The sequence below is a fragment of the Lithobates pipiens genome, unplaced genomic scaffold, assembly GCF_037356315.1.
Source record: "Lithobates pipiens isolate NorthernLeopardFrog02 unplaced genomic scaffold, aLitPip1_a1.2 Scaffold_16, whole genome shotgun sequence".
NCBI lineage: Eukaryota > Metazoa > Chordata > Amphibia > Anura > Ranidae > Lithobates > Lithobates pipiens.
The window spans coordinates 260,967,455-260,986,361 of NW_027507748.1; the positions used below are offsets into that span (position 1 = coordinate 260,967,455).

General features: G+C 42.5%; 1 protein-coding gene across 3 annotated transcripts in view; it reads right to left on the reverse strand.

The window, feature by feature from the left end:
* Window positions 1-18,907, reverse strand: part of CYB561D1 (cytochrome b561 family member D1) — a 90,950-nt gene that overhangs the window by 57,474 nt on the left and 14,569 nt on the right. For 2 of the 3 annotated variants that reach the window (XM_077481343.1, XM_077481342.1), the window contains exon 2: window positions 6,303-6,468. The exons of the other annotated variant lie outside the window; for it this stretch is intronic. In XM_077481343.1, coding sequence (XP_077337469.1) covers window positions 6,303-6,465 — 163 coding nt within the window. In that variant the 5' untranslated portion in view covers window positions 6,466-6,468. The remainder of the gene's footprint in view (window positions 1-6,302; window positions 6,469-18,907) is intronic. 3 annotated transcript variants of the gene reach the window in all.

Genomic DNA, 18,907 nt, shown 5'->3' on the forward strand with positions numbered 1-18,907 from the left:
GAGGAATCCACAATCCTGTAATAGCACCCCGCCAGTAAAACCTTATGGCCGTAATACCAAAAGTACTGGATTCCAGGGTCCAGCTCTCTAAAAAGAGAAGCGTTTACAAGGAAAGACCTAGTTTCTTCGGACACGGGGCCCAGGTACCATTCAACGTGGCCCAAAAGACACTTTAAATGGATCCGGCAGCATAGCTAGCTCTAGCAACAATTGCTCCAGTGGAGCTCAGCACAGCACATCTTCTCACTTGTGACCAACACCTCAGACACTGGCGAAAAAAATTAGATGCCCCCGGTATGGGAGGGGGTTATATAGGGAGGCAACTTCCCATTTAGGGTGTGCTAGTGTCCAGCACCTGAAGGTGGATTATAACCCACATAGTAATTACTGTGGCTCTGTGCCCCGTGATGTACGATTAAAGAAACCAAGGTTGAAATTTTTTGGCCACAATTCCAAAAGTTACGTTTGGTGCAAAAAACAACACTGCACATTACCAAAAGAACACCATACCCACAGTGAAGCATAATGGAGACAGCATCATGCTTTGGGGCTGTTTTTCTTCAGCTGGAACAGAGGCCTTAGTCAAGGTAGATGGAATTCTGAACAGTTCCAAATACCAGTCAATATTGGCACAAAACCCTTCAGGCTTCTGCTAGAAAGTGAAGCATGAAGAGGAACTTCATCTTTCAGCATGACAACAAACCAAAGCATAAATCCAAATCAAGAAAGGAATGGCTTCACCAGAAGAACTGAATGATTGAAAATCAGTGGGGTTATATGCACAGGCGATGCCCACACAATCTGACAGATGTGGAGTGTTTTTGGAAAGAAGTGGGCAAATATTGCCAAGTCAAGATGTGCCATGCTGCTAGACTCATACCCAAAAATACTGAGTACTGTAACAAACTAATACTTTGTTGAAGCACCTTTTGATTTAAAGGGTGTGCACACTTATGCAAACATATTATTTTAGTTTTACTTCCCTCCACCTAAAAGACTTCAGTTTGTTGTTTAATTGAGTTGTACAGTTTATAGGTCACATTAAAAGGTGGAAAAAGTTCTGAAATGATTTATCTTTGTCTCATTTTTTTACATCACAGAAACCTGACATTTAAACAGGGGTGTGTAGACTTTTTATATCCACTGTAGGTGACTTCTGAAGTTAACTGGTTCCACTAGATTTTAGCTAGGGATATCAGAGCAAATGGTGCTCAATATAAATGCATGGCACACTTATTGCATATATATTTGTAAAAAAAACTAAAAATTGGTAAAAGATTTTTCATTTTCCTACCACTTCACAATTATATGCCACTTTGTGTTGGTCTATCACATAAAATACCAATATAATACTTTTACGTTTTTTGGTTGTAACATGACAAAATGTATAAGTTTTCAAGGGGTATGAATACTTTTTCAAGGCATTGCATATGTCATCTTTAGGCCAGAATACTCCTATGAACATAACTCCCAAGTTCTTACTAAAAAGGGTGATTTAATAACATTCTTCCAGTGTCCAACAACCCTGGCATCCCTGAACGCAAGGGGCTGAATCTTCTGCAGCCAGAACTCCTGGCTCCTCCCTGTACACAGAAAATAAGGTTTGAAATAGAAGCGATACAAATATGTAAAAGATCATAAAATGTAGAATATAAAAGCTGTATAGAGTGGATAGTAAAGGTAAGGAGTGTATTACGAGCAATGGGCATAAACATGTCATGCCCATAACTTCAGAACTTATTTGGGACTTAATTTCATAAAAAGATCCACATCATAGCGGTGGTTCATTCTCACAGGTACCCTTGTTTGTAGGTTGAATATCCACCAGACTTTGCATAAAAGAAGTGCACGGTGAATATCCCTCCCACACAAGGATAGTTTAACTCTTTCTAAACCGAAATATGAAAAAGGATGCCATATTACCATTGTGTATCACCCTTTTGGAGAACACAGGTCATAAGAAAGGCACCATTTGTACTAGAAACTTTAATGACAGGAAAACAATTTCAGTTTTGTTGCTTTCTCCTTGTAATTTAACAAAATAAAATTATACACAAATACTTACCTATACTTTCCACTGACAGAGTTGGCACCAATACTTATGGCGGGCGGTAGATCCTCCAGCCTCTGTGCCAAAACACTAAGAAGCCTTTTGTCAACCAGCTTGTTTGAGTCACATCATCAAAAAAGCTTGGCTGAATACTGTGGGCTTCTACATCTGCAAAAATAATACATGCCGATTTTGCAGTAGACACTCAAGTCAAAATAGGACAGTTGTTTTTTGTGCCACAGGATGGGAGTTTACGATCTGTGAATATATCAACTGTGGCACCAGCAATGTTGTTTATGTTGTAGAATGTAACAAATGCAACAAACAATATGTAGGTTGCACCATGAGACAAAAAAAAAAAAAAAACCCACAAATGTTTTGCTGTGTAGGGAGAAACACAATTAAAAAACAAAAAAAACTGAGGAACAAGGGGAAGGGTAGGGACTTAAAACAGCTGTCAAATGATTGAGGGGGAATAAAAGAAACTAGGTTAGGCAAGGAGTTATCAGCGCACCTCATCCCAATTATAGCAGATATGGAAGGACGAAAAGAGGTAAGTGGGACTGTTACGGTGCTGATATTAGTGAGAAAGATAGATTTTTTGTTAAAAAAGAATATTTTATTGAGTATACTAAAAACGACCAAAGAGGTCCAATAAGATCGAAGTTTACGAAGCTACAGATATTGATTTTCATACAAAACAATGTACACAATCCATCAATTAGTTTAGATAACCATATTCTTGGCAGTTCAGATGGAAAATTCCCGACATGTTTCGCCTACTCTTAGGCTTCTTCAGGGGAGCCAATAATTGGTGGAAGAGAAATTATTTTATTTAAAATACAAATAAGAAAATTCGCTGTAAATAGAAAAAAACAAAATTAATGGAGCCGGTCATGTTGAAGGAGCACAACCTAAGTCCCCACCAAAGCCCATCTATCTCAAAAAGTTTAAACAAAAAAACAGAACCAATAGTATATGTATCTCATTAAAGGGTATGTCCAAAGTGATACCTACCAATCTCAAACAGATTCGCCTAAACCCTAAAGAGAAGACCCCACTCAAAGTTGGAGAGCGAGCCAATCATCAAGACCGCCAAAAAGGTGACTGCAGGAGACAAATTAAGCGAACAAACAGGTCTAATATCATGCAAAATTCACAAGGAGCTTAAAAAAGCTTCCATAAAGATAATTGGTTAACTAAAGGGTTAAAAAGTCCATTTCAATAAGGGGTAAATTCAAGTCATACCTGTACTAATTGAGTGTGAGGTATATCACATATGGGAAACTGAAGATTGCACAGAGGGAAGTCCTTAGAAGTATTTTTGAAGCCAGTAAGATAACCTGAATTATAATAAGGTAATTAAAGAAAAACAAAGGGATAATATTCAGGTATATAAAAAAAAAAAAATAAGAATGAGCAGGAAAAGAGGAATTAACTGAGCAAAATGCTCAAAGATGGTTTTTAATCAACTCATTAATTAATGCTTACCATAAGCATAAGGAGGATACAGACTCGGTTGTTGCTATATAGTACAAGCAACAGCATAAACACACCATATGGCAAATGGCTCCAGAGTTACACCATTCGGACTATAAGTAGGACAGTTTGAAAGAATTGATCTAGGATATAAGAAAAGCCAGGACAAATAATAAGAAAATATGCAAATAAGGTTGAAAAGAAATTGGAGCAGCAGCATGGTCTGTGTGGACAGACGGTGTGCTTGTTCTACGAACTGACCTTACGGCGGGATCCTCTCTGACAGACTCTGCAGGGCGGACGTACCTGCATAGTGAGTGAGCGCCTATTTATCTCCCTCAGCATCCGGCGTCCCATCAGCGGAGCCGGATGTGAGCGGACAGTGAATGCGGGACTGCGTCTGTCCATGATCATGGAGACGCCGCCGCAGAGCATTATGGGGATTGTAGGCGCACATGCGTGGCACGCATGCGCAGTCCCGCATTCACTGTCCGCTCACATCCGGCGCCGCTGATGGGACGCCGGATGCTGAGGGAGATAAATAGGCGCTCACTCACTATGCAGGTACGTCCGCCCTGCAGAGTCTGTCAGAGAGGATCCCGCCGTAAGGTCAGTTCGTAGAACAAGCACACCGTCTGTCCACACAGACCATGCTGCTGCTCCAATTTCTTTTCAACCTTATTTGCATATTTTCTTATTATTTGTCCTGGCTTTTCTTATATCCTAGATCAATTCTTTCAAACTGTCCTACTTATAGTCCGAATGGTGTAACTCTGGAGCCATTTGCCATATGGTGTGTTTATGCTGTTGCTTGTACTATATAGCAACAACCGAGTCTGCATCCTCCTTATGCTTATGGTAAGCATTAATTAATGAGTTGATTAAAAACCATCTTTGAGCATTTTGCTCAGTTAATTCCTCTTTTCCTGCTCATTCTTAGTTTTTTTTTTTTTATATACCTGAATATTATCCCTTTGTTTTTCTTTAATTACCTTATTATAATTCAGGTTATCTTACTGGCTTCAAAAATACTTCTAAGGACTTCCCTCTGTGCAATCTTCAGTTTCCCATATGTGATATACCTCACACTCAATTAGTACAGGTATGACTTGAATTTACCCCTTATTGAAATGGACTTTTTAACCCTTTAGTTAACCAATTATCTTTATGGAAGCTTTTTTAAGCTCCTTGTGAATTTTGCATGATATTAGACCTGTTTGTTCGCTTAATTTGTCTCCTGCAGTCACCTTTTTGGCGGTCTTGATGATTGGCTCGCTCTCCAAATTTGAGTGGGGTCTTCTCTTTAGGGTTTAGGCGAATCTGTTTGAGATTGGTAGGTATCACTTTGGACATACCCTTTAATGAGATACATATACTATTGGTTCTGTTTTTTTGTTTAAACTTTTTGAGATAGGTGGGCTTTGGTGGGGACTTAGGTTGTGCTCCTTCAACATGACCGGCTCCATTAATTTAGTTTTTTTCTATTTACAGCGAATTTTCTTATTTGTATTTTAAATAAAATAATTTCTCTTCCACCAATTATTGGCTCCCCTGAAGAAGCCTAAGAGTAGGCGAAACATGTCGGGAATTTTCCATCTGAACTGCCAAGAATATGGTTATCTAAACTAATTGATGGATTGTGTACATTGTTTTGTATGAAAATCAATATCTGTAGCTTCGTAAACTTCGATCTTATTGGACCTCTTTGGTCGTTTTTAGTATACTCAATAAAATATTCTTTTTTAACAAAAAATCTATCTTTCTCACTAATATCAGCACCGTAACAGTCCCACTTACCTCTTTTCGTCCTTCCATATCTGTCAAATGATTGAGTTTCCTGTAGGGAGGAGCAACATCTCTCAGGTGTGCCATCCTGGAAGACGAGAGGAGAAAATGTAAAATTTATAGGGCTGTGGAAATTAAAGATTCATTTTTTTGACCGATGAATATTCTTTTGATCAGTACTCACCTCTCCACCGGCTTCCGGGTCTTCAGGGAGTTCCGTCGGAGATTCGGTCACGTCACAGACATCGACATCACTGAACTCCTCCCCCCTTCCCCAAGTGCCTCCATTTGCTAACGAAGGGAAGGGGGAGGAGTCCGGTGACGTCAAACTTCTGATTGAACTTAACGCGTACAGGGGAGGAGCTACGCATGACATCACCGCTGCTGTCCTACAGAACTAACACGACTGTCGGCTTTACATGCTGTGTTTTTAACATCTTTATGTGAGTAGTTTGTGTTTGAACACAAAAATGAAATCTTATACTTAGATCTTTTCTTTCTACCCATGACCTGGCGTCCTTGCTGAGATCTAAGGAGACGTGAGAGAAGTTTATGGTCCGTGTTAACCCTTTTGATACCCGTTTGCATGACCACCTGTTTACACAGGGGTCTATGCCATAAGGTGAGAGTGATTAGTTAGACTGGAGGTGGAGGGATTGTCACGCTACTTTGGGAAAAAAATAATTAAGTCAGTGCTACAGTTTGAATTTAAAATGTAGTGTGTGTTAACTGTGAAGTTAAGTCATGAATTGTGGAAACTAACTAGTGATTGTATATAGTGTATACCACATTTACCACTGACTAATGCAGAGTTGCAATGCAAGGAGATCAGCTAAAAGGAGTTGGATCTGTATGTGCGTTATAATTAATCGAAATTGATTTAAAAAAAATTAAAATCGATTAATCGAACATGAAAATTTTAATCAGTAACAGCTCTAAAAATGTATTATAATGTATTAAGTATTTGCAAAACATTAGTAATACTTACTAGTCCCAGGTCGAGCAAGAATTATTAGGAATAATGTAAACCCAAATGCTAAGATATGAGCAAGAAATCCACTGAACCGTCGCAGACATCGGTAAAGCCAAAAATCTGGAATCCTTGCTGAATCTACCCTAAGTGGGGTATATGGGATTGAAGCCTCAGGCATTACCTATAAAATACGTAAAGGGTGAATCCACGCTCATTATAATATAAAGAAGAAGAATCACGACATTCTAAAAACCCGAGTTAAACCCTGTGGCTACATTAAATGTTAACCACTTAAGCTCCTGAAGAATTTATCCCCTTCCCGACCAGAGGACTTTTTGCGATTCGACACTGCGTCGCTTTAACTGACAATTGCACGGTCATGTGACATGGCTCCCAAACAAAACTGACATCCTTTTTCCCCCCACAAATAGAGCTTTCTTTCGTTGGTATTTGATCACCTCTGCGGTTTTTATTTTTTGTGTTATAAACACAAAAGCGACAATTTTGAAAAAAAAAAAAAAAGCTATAACAAATATCTCCAAAAAATATATAAAAACTTTTTTTTCCCCTCAGTATAGGCCGATACTTATTCTTCTACATATTTTTGGTTAAAAAATTGCAATAAGCGTTTATTAATTGGTTTGCTGTAAAGTTATAGCATCTGCAAAATAGGGGACAGTTTTATGCCATTTTTATTGATTTTTTTTTTTTAACTAGTAATGGCGGCGATCAACAATTTTTACCTTGACTGCGACATTATGGCGGGCATATCAGACAATTCTGACACATTTTTGGGACCATTGGCATTAATACTGTGATCAGTGCTAAAAAATTGCCTTGATTACTGAAAATGTCACTGGCAGTGAAGGGGTTAACCACTAGGTGGCACTGTAGGGGCCAAGTGTGTCCTAGGGAGTGATTCTAACTGTGGGAGGAGGGGATGTGTGCGACACGTCACTGATCAGCGCTCCCGATTACAGGGAGCACTGATCAATGACTGTCATTAGGCAAAACGGGGAGATGCTTGTTTACAGCATCTCCCCATTCTTCCTCACTGTGAGATGATCGCGGGTATGCCCGTGGACATAGAGTTTGCAGGACCCGCGATCACGGTAATGGAGCTCCCGGCGGGCGTGCGCGTCCACAAGCCACTTTTAAAAGGGCAACGTACAGGTACATTAATCTGCCTGTACGTGCCTTTCTGCCGCAGTATATCTGCGTGAGGCGGTCGGGAAGCGGTTAAAAAAAAAAGACAAATAACCCCCCAAGGTTAAGGTCCAGGCAAATGGAGTATGCAGAAACAAAACTATACTGCGAAAGTTAGAGCTGGCAAGGCTATTCCATCAGCTGCTGCTTGTAAACATTTGGTGCCCTTATTTGTCTGGGTGCAACTCAGGGAACTTCTGTCAGAGTCAGGCAAAGCCTATGGGTACTATCACACGGGGCGGATCAGTGCTGATCCGCCCCGTGGATATCCGCTTGCTCAGCTGGGATCGCTCCGTCGATCCCCGCTGAGCAGAGAGATGACAGGTCCGTCTCTGCACACTGCACAGGGACAGACCTGTCACAGCGCCGCTCTCCCCTATGGGAGATCGGATGACGACAGACTGCAGTGCAAATCACATCCGATCTCTGTGCAATGCGAGTTCAGCCATAATTCGCATCGCATCCGGCCCAAACAGACGGCTGTGATGAGTCCCGAGATAACGTCAATAGTGTCGTGACCCATCAACGCGACACTATTGGCGTCATCCCGGGACTCATCACGGCGGTCTGTTTGGAGGAACTTTGATCGGTGGTGAGCTTGGCGCAAATCATCAGTGATATGCTGACTATGTTTTTATGCTTGTAATAAGCTGCATTTTATTGGGGGGAGATAGTGTTATACCTTTTTTTATTTAAATAAACAGTGTAGCTGTGCTGAGCATTCCATTGTATTTTTACATGTAATTTTTATCGCATCATTGCCTTCAATGCCTGCCAGTGCCTTGTACCTGTTATGGAGTATTTAAGTGCCCACCACAACTGAATGATAAAAGCAAGTGGAAAAACTTAGATAATAACAAACTACTATCTAATAGATAGTAGTTAGTTATTACGTTAGATTATGTATTAGGTGGGTAGTGGTACCTGCATAAAAGAAGTTTTCTGAATGAGGGCAGACAAGGCATCCAGCGTGACTCCTTCGGAATTCACTCACTGACACAGGCTGAACAACTTGCACTGGGGGTGACGTCAGCGTGCAACTCGTCGCCGCGTGTACCAAGATGGCCCACCCGCTCCGGAGCTAGGTCGAAGCCGCAGCCTTTCCTAAGGCCACGGCCACGGACTACTCCGCGGATCACATGGGGTGCCGGTCCAAGCAGGTCGGCCCGTTCGGATCATGGATCGGTCACGATCCGTTGCACTCCTAGTAAGCAGGCTACTTACTCACTTGGGTGTGGAGCTGGATGCACATTGTGAAGGATTTTCATGTTTCCCTCTCCTACAGCTTATCATCTATACTAAGCACGGTTGGTTGTTGTCATTTTTCACCTATGGACTGAAATTTTGAGACTCTGATTTTGTCTTTTTTTTAGCCTCTTTTCACTTCTATAAATTTTGCAATATCACTAGCGCTGCATCTATGTTATTGTTTATAAGGTATTTTAATACCTGCTGATATTCAAGTAGAGGGTCTTTCTTAAGCTTTATTATCTGAAAGGAGGTGGTGCGCCTCTATTAAATTATCTTTTCTCTTGGACCACTATACTACCTCCCTTATCGGTGGATTTTATAATATTTGCATTGGTTTCCATATCTTTCAGGGATTTCCATTCTATGAATGTCAAATTTTTAGGCCGTATATTTTTATTTTCTTTGCAGATTGTTACAAACTCCGTTATACAGCTCGAGAAATCCCGTCACGTGACTTGACAAGGCGCAGGCATGCGAAACATGTCACTGTGATGCAACTTCACCTACCAGCTTGCCCTCCAAGAGTCCACACACTAGTGCCTTCCACCCCTATTTGATTCACCGCAGCAACTAACATAATTGCTAGTCGCCACACATGGGTCGCACCTCAATGGTCCCACAACCTGCCTTCACATCCTCTTTGTTTCATCCATCTGAGCTGTAATCACACAACAGCCCTTCATGTTTGCTGGGTCCAATGCCACCACTGATGGTCATCCATCAGACACATCTCAGACCTTTTCCTGTGGATTCATAGTAAGCAGGCTCAGTCACTGCATTTTTTTTGTAAATCTGACACTTACCTTGGGTGAAACATGTGTATACCAGAATAAACATATGGGTTTTTACAAAAAGTTGGTGTGCCATCACATCCCATCCAATTAAGTCTACACTAACTGGATCCAAGCGCTTTTGGAATATAATTTTTGCAGCTTGATTTGTGTACTCTCTCCCAGGAGTTTATTCCCAGCAGCTATGATCCACGACTCTGACATTCAAAATCAACACCCTTACTGATCCCCTTCAAAAGACGCCTAATCATCTTTTGCAGCTTCTTTCCAGTATCACTATGGTAACACTGTACTGCTCTGGTCACAGTATATGAAAGAAAAAAAATAAATGTTTCACAAAACGTCACTGTCACCAGTTAGTGTCCCTGATCACCACCACATCAGTCATATGATGACACTGTACTGCACAGTTTGGGGATATTTTAATGTCCTGCCATTTTAGACCCCTTTCACACCTATTTTTAGCGGCTTTGGCTGCTAGCAGGACTTTTCCCGACGTCCTGCCAGCGCAACGCTCTGGCAGGAGCCCCCTCGGGGCTTTCACACTGGAGTGAATGGTGCAGCAGTTTAAGAGCGGAATGAAGACGCTATTTCTAATGCTATAGCGCCTGCAAAATGCCCTCTGTGTGAAAGCGCTCTTAGGGCCTCAAGAAATAGAGAAATCAGTACATCAGGATTAATCGGTTTTCAAAACATACATACCATAGTTTGTAGACACTAAGTTTCTTACAGACTAAATATTATACACTGATTTGGATTATTCTTACCAGAAATGTAGCTGAATACATTTTAGCCTAAATGTAAGAAAGATTATTTGCAAAATTGTATAACAAACAAAGAAAAACACTTTTTCTTTTGTCAAATAAAGAAAAATAGACCAAAGAAAACTCGATCGCAAAAAATTATGGGCACAGTGTTGCAAGACTGAGTAATCGTCCTTCAAAGTGTGACAGCGATGAAAGCTGAAAATTGGCCTGGCAGGAAGGGGGTGAAAGTTACCGGTATTGAAGTGGTTAATAACCGTGGGTGCATATTTATTAACCACTTGACAACTGAGCACTTGTTCTCCCTCCCCCCCCCCCATGACCAGACCAATTTTCAGCTTTCAGTGCTCTAACACTTTGAATGACAATTACTCAGTCATATAATACTGTACCCAAATAATTTTTGTGTCCTTTTTTTCATACAAATAGAGAGAGTTCTTTTGGTGGTATTTGATCAGCTCTGAGTTTTTTATTTTTTGCGCCATAAATGAAAAAAATACAACATTTTGAAAAACAAAACAAAACACTTTTCTTAGTTTCTGTGATACAATTTTACAAATTATTAATTTTTCTTCATAAATTTTGCCCACAATTTATACTGCTACATATCTTTGGTAAAAATAACCCAAATTAGAGGATATTATTTGGTCTTTGTAAAAGTTAGAGAGTCTACAATCTGTGGTGCAAATCATGAAAAAAATGATCACACCTGATGTACTGGTGGCCTATCTCATTTCTTGAGACCCGAACAAGCCAGGAAGGAAAAAATATCCCCCAAATAACCCCTTTTTTGAAAGTAGACATTCCAAGGTATTTAGAAAGATGCATGGTGAGGTTTTGTATGTAATTTTTTCCCACAATTCTTAGCAAAACTACGTTTTTTTTTCCCCACAAAATCGTCATTGTAATTTGTCATGTGTATACCACAAATGACACCCCAAAATACATTCCGCTACTCCTTCCGAGTATGGCGATACCACAGCCTAGCCACATAGAAAGGCCCAACATGCAGGGAGCACCATCAGATGTTCTAGGAGCATAAATGACACATCTAACTTGTTGACTACCTATTACACTTTTGAAGGGGCAACACAGAATTTCCAGTGCCCACCCACGGGCCCACGCAATCACGAAGGTAATCAGGACAACGTCCAGGGACGCCCTCCCGGCAATTGGAGTCTCGCTATAGCCGTCTTTCAGATATAGCACGGACGCCTAGTGGTTAAGCAGTAAACCTGACTTTCAACCAGTAAAAAGTGAATTTACATGGGGTTTGGTGCGGTTAGAAAAAATGTATTTGACTGCATCCAGAACCAATTTATTGCAGCCATCTGCACATAACTGCAGGTAATCGCAGTTTACTATTTCTCCTGCGAATAGCAGCGATATCAAGGAAAGAAAAGAAGGAAGCATATCAGAAATGGCAAGAATGTTCCAACGCAGCTAAACTGAGCCACATGTAAACGCAGCTAATCGCAATGTACAACTGCAAGTGAACGCTGTGCCAGGATTCTCTGAATTTCAAAATAACAAAACATACTTTTAACAACGGCAGAACAGCCGTCCTTGTGAAAGGGGCCTTACAGTCATTGATACAGCATCAGTGACAGTTTGACAACAGTAACATCCACTGCTTTCAAAATATTTAACTAGCAAAATAGTACATACTTCTATTTGTAGCCCTGTTGGGAGATTGCACCTCAGTGACCTCACCTCCTGTTTCTATGACAATGAGGGTAGAGCCTCTCAGTTGGATAGGAAGATACAGACAGACAATAATAACCTGAACACCCCATACAGCAAGCTGTATAGTTGTGTGGCGACTTAAGTGTAGTATTACTTTGGGAAGAATTGTTGCACTGGTAAGGGACAAGAAGATCATCCTGTGGTGGCTCAATTCGTAAAAAGTCTCATCGATTTTATCAGAAGTGCTAGTTGGGTGAGGAGCGCTAAAGGAAATGGTCAAAAAAGACTTTCAAGTTTGAAAAATCTGTTGCTTTACTTGCAAAATTAACTTAAAAACTAAAAACGCATTTATGGGGTTAACAGCATCTCCAGGGCTTCAAATATGGGCTAATAAAATGACTGAAAGTGGGTCCAGTAAAGCTTGAGAACTATTTTTTTGTGGTGCTTAACCACTTCCCGACCAGCGCACGACGATGTACGTCGACAGAATGGCACGGGCAGGCATATTGGCGTACATGTACGTCCAATATTCGTTGCCGCCGTGCCATCGGGAGCGCACCGCCGGCGGCGCGCTCCCGCGCTGGTCGGGACCCCCGAGAGTCCGGTCGAGGGACCCGCGGACTCGATCGCCGCGGGCATCCCCGCGATCGTCTAACGGAGCGGCCGAATGGAGGAAATGCTGTATAAACAACATTTTTCCATTCTGCCTAGCAACTAGTGACGCTGATCTCTGCTCCATGTGATTGGAGCAGAGATCAGTGTACACTAAATGAAAGCCCAACCCCCCCACAGTTAGTAACACACCCCTAGGAACACTTAACCCCTACACTGCCACCCACTGGTTAACCCTTTCACTGCCAGTGTCATTTACACAGGAATCACTGCATTTATATAGCAGTGATTACTGTATAAATGACAATGGTCCCAAAAATGTGTCAAAAATGTCCGATGGGTCCCCCACAATGTCGCAGTCACAATAAAAAAAAAATCGCAGATCGCCGCCATTACTAGTAAGAAAAAAATAATAAAAAATTATTAATAAAAATGCTATAAAACTATCCCTATTTTGTAAACGCTATAACTTTTGCGCAAACCAATCAATAATCGCTTATTGCGATTTTTTTTACCAAAAATATGTAGAAGAATACGTATCGGCCTAAACTGAGGGAAAAAAAAGTTTTTTTATATATTTTTGGGGGATATTTATTATTACAAAAAGTAAAAAATAATGTGTTTTTTTCAAAATTATCGCTCTATTTTTGTGTATATAGCGCAAAAAATAACACCACAGGGGTGATCAAATACCACCAAAAGAAAGCTCTATTTGTGGGAAAAAAAGGACGTTAATTTTGTTTGGGAGCCACGTCGCACGACCGTGCAATTGTCAGTTAAAGTGACGCAGTGCCGAATCGCAAAAAGTGGTCTGGTCTTTGACCAGCAAATTGGTCCGGTCTGAAAGTGGTTAAGGAACCCAGGGGTCTTTTATTCCATGCTCTGATCTGTGACCATTTTAAAAAACACATCAATGAGAAAACAGTGGCGTATCTCCATCTTATCCTATAGAGCGAGAACATTATTGGAATCTCTCTACTCTGTACCCAAAACAACACAAATAAAGCTTACAGAGCAACCATAAGCCTAATAATGGCACAGTAGGCATGGTAGACCATAAGCTTTACCACTTGCCGACCAACTCACACCGATATACGTCAAAGTGGCACGGGTGCGCAAAACAAAGTACCCATACCCCGCTGCATCATCACCGGCTAACGGGGGGCTCATGCACACCTGCCCGTGGGCTTGATGTCCACCGGTGGCCCACAATTGTGACACGGAGAGGCAGAACGGGGAGATGCAATAAGGCATTTCCCTGTTCTGCCTAGCAACATGACAGTGATCGGGAGCAGTGATCTTTGTCATGCTCTAGTGAGCCCATCCCCCTTACAGTTGGAAGACGCCCAGGGAACACACTTAACCCCTTCATTGCCCCCTAGTGTTTAACCTCTTCCCTGCCAGTGACATTTACACAGTAATCAGTGCATTTTTATAGCACTGGTCGCTGTATAAATGCCAATGGTCCTAAAATAGCTTAACCACTTCCCGACCGCCGCACGACGATGTACGTCGACAGAATGGCACGGGCAGGCATAAGGGCGTACATGTACGTCCCTGCCTTCCCGCGGGTCGGGGGCCCGATCGGGCCTGCGGCGGTCGGTGCCTGCGGCGGTCGGTATTCATTCGGGAGCGATCCCGGAAGAGGGGGCGGCCATTCATTCATGGCCACCCCCTCGCGATCGCTCCCGACGAATGAAAATGCTCCGTGACATCACTTCCTCTCCTGTAATGTAAACACAGGAGAGGAAGTGATGTAATCTCTCCTCCGTGTCGGTATTTTTCGTTCCGACACCGAGGAGAGAGGATCGGTGAGTTGCACCAACACGACACTACACAGTAGAACATGCCAGGCACACTCACACCCCCCCGATCACCCCCCCCCCCAATTACCCCTGCCCCCCAGTCACAGTGACACCAATTGCATTTTTTTTTTTTGCATTGGTGTCATTTGTGACTGTAATAACTGTTAGGGCAGTTAGGGTTAGCCCCCTTTAGTTCTAATGTGCCCCCCTAACCCCCCCAATAAAGGTTTAACCCCGTGATCACCCCCCGTCGCCAGTGTCACTAAGGCTGGGTTCACATTGCAGCGGTTTATGAGAACGAATGTGATTCGCACCGCACTGCAGTGCAAATCACATCCGATCTCTGTGCGATTCGAGTTCAGCCATACAGATAGTATGGCTGAATTCGCGTCGCACCCGCCGCAAATTCGCACGGGACCCTTTTTTTGGCCCGCAGCAGAATCGGATCGCATGGGTGTTCACACCATGCGATCCAAGTTTGCAGATCGCACTGCGATATGCTAACTGATCTGGGGGTGTCATTAACATTTCACTGACACTCCCAGCAGTTCGCATAGGGCAGTGTGAACTGCCGCCGGGAGGCATGCGATGCGGGAACCCGCCGCGGATTCGTGGTGTTCCCGCATCGCTCCAGTGTGAACCCAGCCTAATAAGCGATCATTTTTCTGATGGCTGTATTAGTGTCACAGGTGACGCTAGTTAGGCAGGTAGGTATTTAGGTTCGCCGCAGCTTTTTATAGCGCCAGGGACCCCCATATACTACCGCATAAAGCCCCCTAATTGCCCCCTAGTTAACCCTTTCACCAGTGATCACCATATAACTGTTACAGGTGACGCTGGTTGGTTAGTTATTTTTTTATAGTTTCAGGGCACCCGCCATTTATTACCTAGTCTCACTAGTGTACCCCTAAATTTAGGGGTGTCTACTTTCCAAAATGGGGTCATTTGGGGGGGGGGGGGGGTTTGTGCCATCTTGGCATTTTATGGCCTTCAAAACTGTAACGCCCTTAGAAAGCCTCAAAAGCCTCCCGCAACTTGTGGCAAAATATAAAATATTCCATGGACTCAACATGCCTCTCAGCAAATAGCTTGGGGTGTCTACTTTCTAAAATGGGGTCATTTGTGGGGGTTTTGTGCCATCTTGGCATTTTATGGCCTTCAAAACTGTAATAGGTAGTGAGAAGTGAACTCAAAAATTTACGCCCTTAGAAAGCCTGAAGGCGGTGCTTGGTTTTCGGGGCCCCGTACGTGGCTAGGCTCCCAAAAAGTCCCACATATGTGGTATCCCCATACTCAGGAGAAGCAGCAGAATTTATTTTGGGGTGTCATTTCACATATGCCCATGGCATGCGTGAGCAATATATCATTTAGTGACAACTTTGTGTAACAAAAAAAAATTTTTTTTTTTGTCATTATTCAATCGCTTGAGGCAAAAAAATAAAATATTCAATGGGCTCAACATGCCTCTTATCAATTTCCTTAGGGGGTCTACTTTCCAAAATGGGGTCATTTGGGGGGGTTTTGTACTGCCCTGCCATTTTAGCACCTCAAGAAATGAGATAGGCAGTCGTAAACTAAAAGCTGCGTAAATTCCAGAAAACGTACCTTAGTTTGTAGATGTGACAACTTTTGCGCAAACCAATAAATATACGATTATTGACTTTTTTTTTACCAAAGACATGTGGCTGAATACATTTTGGCCTAAATGTATGACTAAAATTGAGTTTATTGGATTTTTCTAATAACAAAAAGTAGAAAATATCATTTTTTTTCAAAATTTGCGGTCTTTTTACGTTTATATCGCAAAAAATAAAAATCGCAGAGGCAATCAAATACCATCAAAATAAAGCTCTATTTGTGGGAAGAAAAGGACGCAAATTTTGTTTGGGTACAACATTGCATGACCGCGCAATTACCAGTTAAAGCAGCGCAGTGCCAAATTGTAAAAAGACCTCTGGTCATTGACCAGCAAAATGGTCCGGTCTGAAAGTGGTTAAAAAGTGCCTGATTTGCCCACCACAATGTCGCAGTCACGAAAAAAAAAATGCAAATGCTAATCACAGCCCATTACTAAAATTAAAAAAAAAATTATAGTAAAAATTATAGTAAAAATGACATAAATCTATCCTCTATTTTGTGGACGCCATAACTTTTGCACAAACCAATCAATATACACATAGAGAGAGAGAGAGATTGTTTTGCCCCTGTACAAATCATTAGTAAGACCTCATCTGGTATAGTTTTGGGCACCAGTTTTCAAAAAGGATATCAGGGAACTGGAGAGCTTGGCTATGAGGAAAGATTAGAGGAACTGAATTTATTCTCTCTTGAGAAGAGGAGATGATCAACATGTACAAATACATCAGGTGTTCCAGCGGGAATTTTTTTTTTAGCTGCTGACTTTAAAAAAAAAAATAAAAAAAAGTAGCTGCTTTTAATAAGGACACTTACCTTTCCAGGGCGCCTGCGATGTCGGCCACCCGAGGCCGACCCGTCCCTCGGCGCCGCTATCCTTACTAAGGCTACTTTCACACTGGCGCGTTGCGTGCGCTGGCGATAAAGCGGCACTATATTTAGCAGCGCTCTGTGGGGAAGTTTTAACACCCGCTAGCGCCCGAAAAAGGGTTAAAAACGACCGCAGAGCAGCGCTACAGCGAAATTTTCAGGCGGATTTGCAGCGCTGCCCTATTGTTTTAAATGGGAAGGGGCGCTTTAGGAGCAGTAATTACACCACTCCTACAGCGCTCCAAAGATGCAGCTTGCAGGACTTTTTTGACTGCCCTGCAAGTGCACCGCTCCAGTGTGAAAGCCCTCGGGGCTTTCACACTGGAGACACAGCAGCGGCTGTTTCAGTGTTAAAAATAGCACCTGCAAAGCGACTCAGTGTGAAAGCAGCCTAAGGGAAACAGGCAGTGGAGCCTTGCGGCTTCACTGCCTGTTTTCTACTGCGCATGCATGAATCGCGCGGCGCTCTGTGAATGGGAAACACACAGTTCCCAGAATACAGTGCTCCCCATTACCTAGAAGATAACGCAAGGAGGAGAGAAGACCGAAGATCACAGCGGAGTAGGAAGATGCAGATTAGGAAGACTGCCTAGCAACAGGTTTCTGGTAAAGTAAAAAAAAAAAAAAAAAAGAATATTTTTCTAATTTATTTTTTTAAGAATATTAATGCTGGGTTTTTTTGTTTTGTTTTTTAGGGTGGCCCTCCACATTAACAAAAAGTTAAGTCAGTAGCTACAAATTCTGTGGCTGCTGACTTTTATTATTAAGGCATTTACCTGTCCAGGAATTCAGAGGTGTCCTCCTCCGAGCTGTTTTTTCAATCGGCTTTCAGGTGGTGGTGCAGCCATCTAGACTAAGAGAAAACGGCAATGAAGTCTTTTGGCTTCACAGCCGGAATCCTACTACGCATGCGCGAAGTGTGTTGCACTTTGTGAATGGGTCAGCTGTGGGGGGAAGGAGGAGGAGGAGGCCGAACCGCCACCTCAGTTCACCATGGCAAACTGAGCTGGAAGTGGGAGCTGGCACCCGTCACAACCAGGAGCGGGTTCCCTTCCCCCCAAAAGTGCCAAATGTGGCAGTGGAGGAGGCAGACATGCAGAGCTTCCCCATTTGAGTAGAGCTTTGCTTAAGGTCATCACAAAGGACAAGGGAGTACTCTTTATATCTCTAGGAAAAGAGATGTATTCTCCATATTTTCTAGCAAAAAAAAAAAATACAGATTTTTACATGTGGAATAGAAATGTCAGAATTGGAATGGGTGGGAACTGATTAACAGAGGAGAGGAGGAGTAGCATACTGCTAAATGTTTTGTTTTAGCATGCAAGCAGCTGTTAGTTTTATGTATGAATGAGCCCTGACAGTGTCTCTGGAAAGGATATTCCTCTGACCACAAATCTTCACTCTCTTACAGCTCCATGCTCTTAAAGAGGAAGTAAACCCTGATGAGTTTACTTCCTCTTTCATTCCCTGCAAAGGCAAAGCATAATGGACTACTGTGCATCGCATAGTAGTTCATTATGTGTCACTTACCTGACACAGGAGCCAGCGAAGTCACCGCTGTCCCCTGTAGTTCCGAGCGTCCATCTTCTTGGTGGGTCTCGCTGCTCCGGCGCTGTGATTCACCGGAGCAGCGATGACATCACTCCCGCGCATGTGCGTCATCGACGATGCCACGCTCAGTGCGCCTGCGCGCCACTGTCTACGGCGCATGCGCCGTAGACAGCGGTGCCCGTCTTCGGGCAAATATCTCCTAAACCGTATAGGTTTGGGAGATATTTCTTGGACCTACAGGTAAGCCTTAATCTAGGCTTACCTGTAGGTCAAAGTGGTTTGTAAGGGTTTACAACCACTTTAAGCAAACAAAAACATCATGACTGTGGTGGTCATCCAGGGAATTGGTAACATTATTCCCCCAGTCATGTGACAGTGCTCAGGCAGGAAAGTTTCATTGGTGTTGGAAGTGGAGGGGAGGTTGGTGTGTATGTGAATCTGTGGTGCAG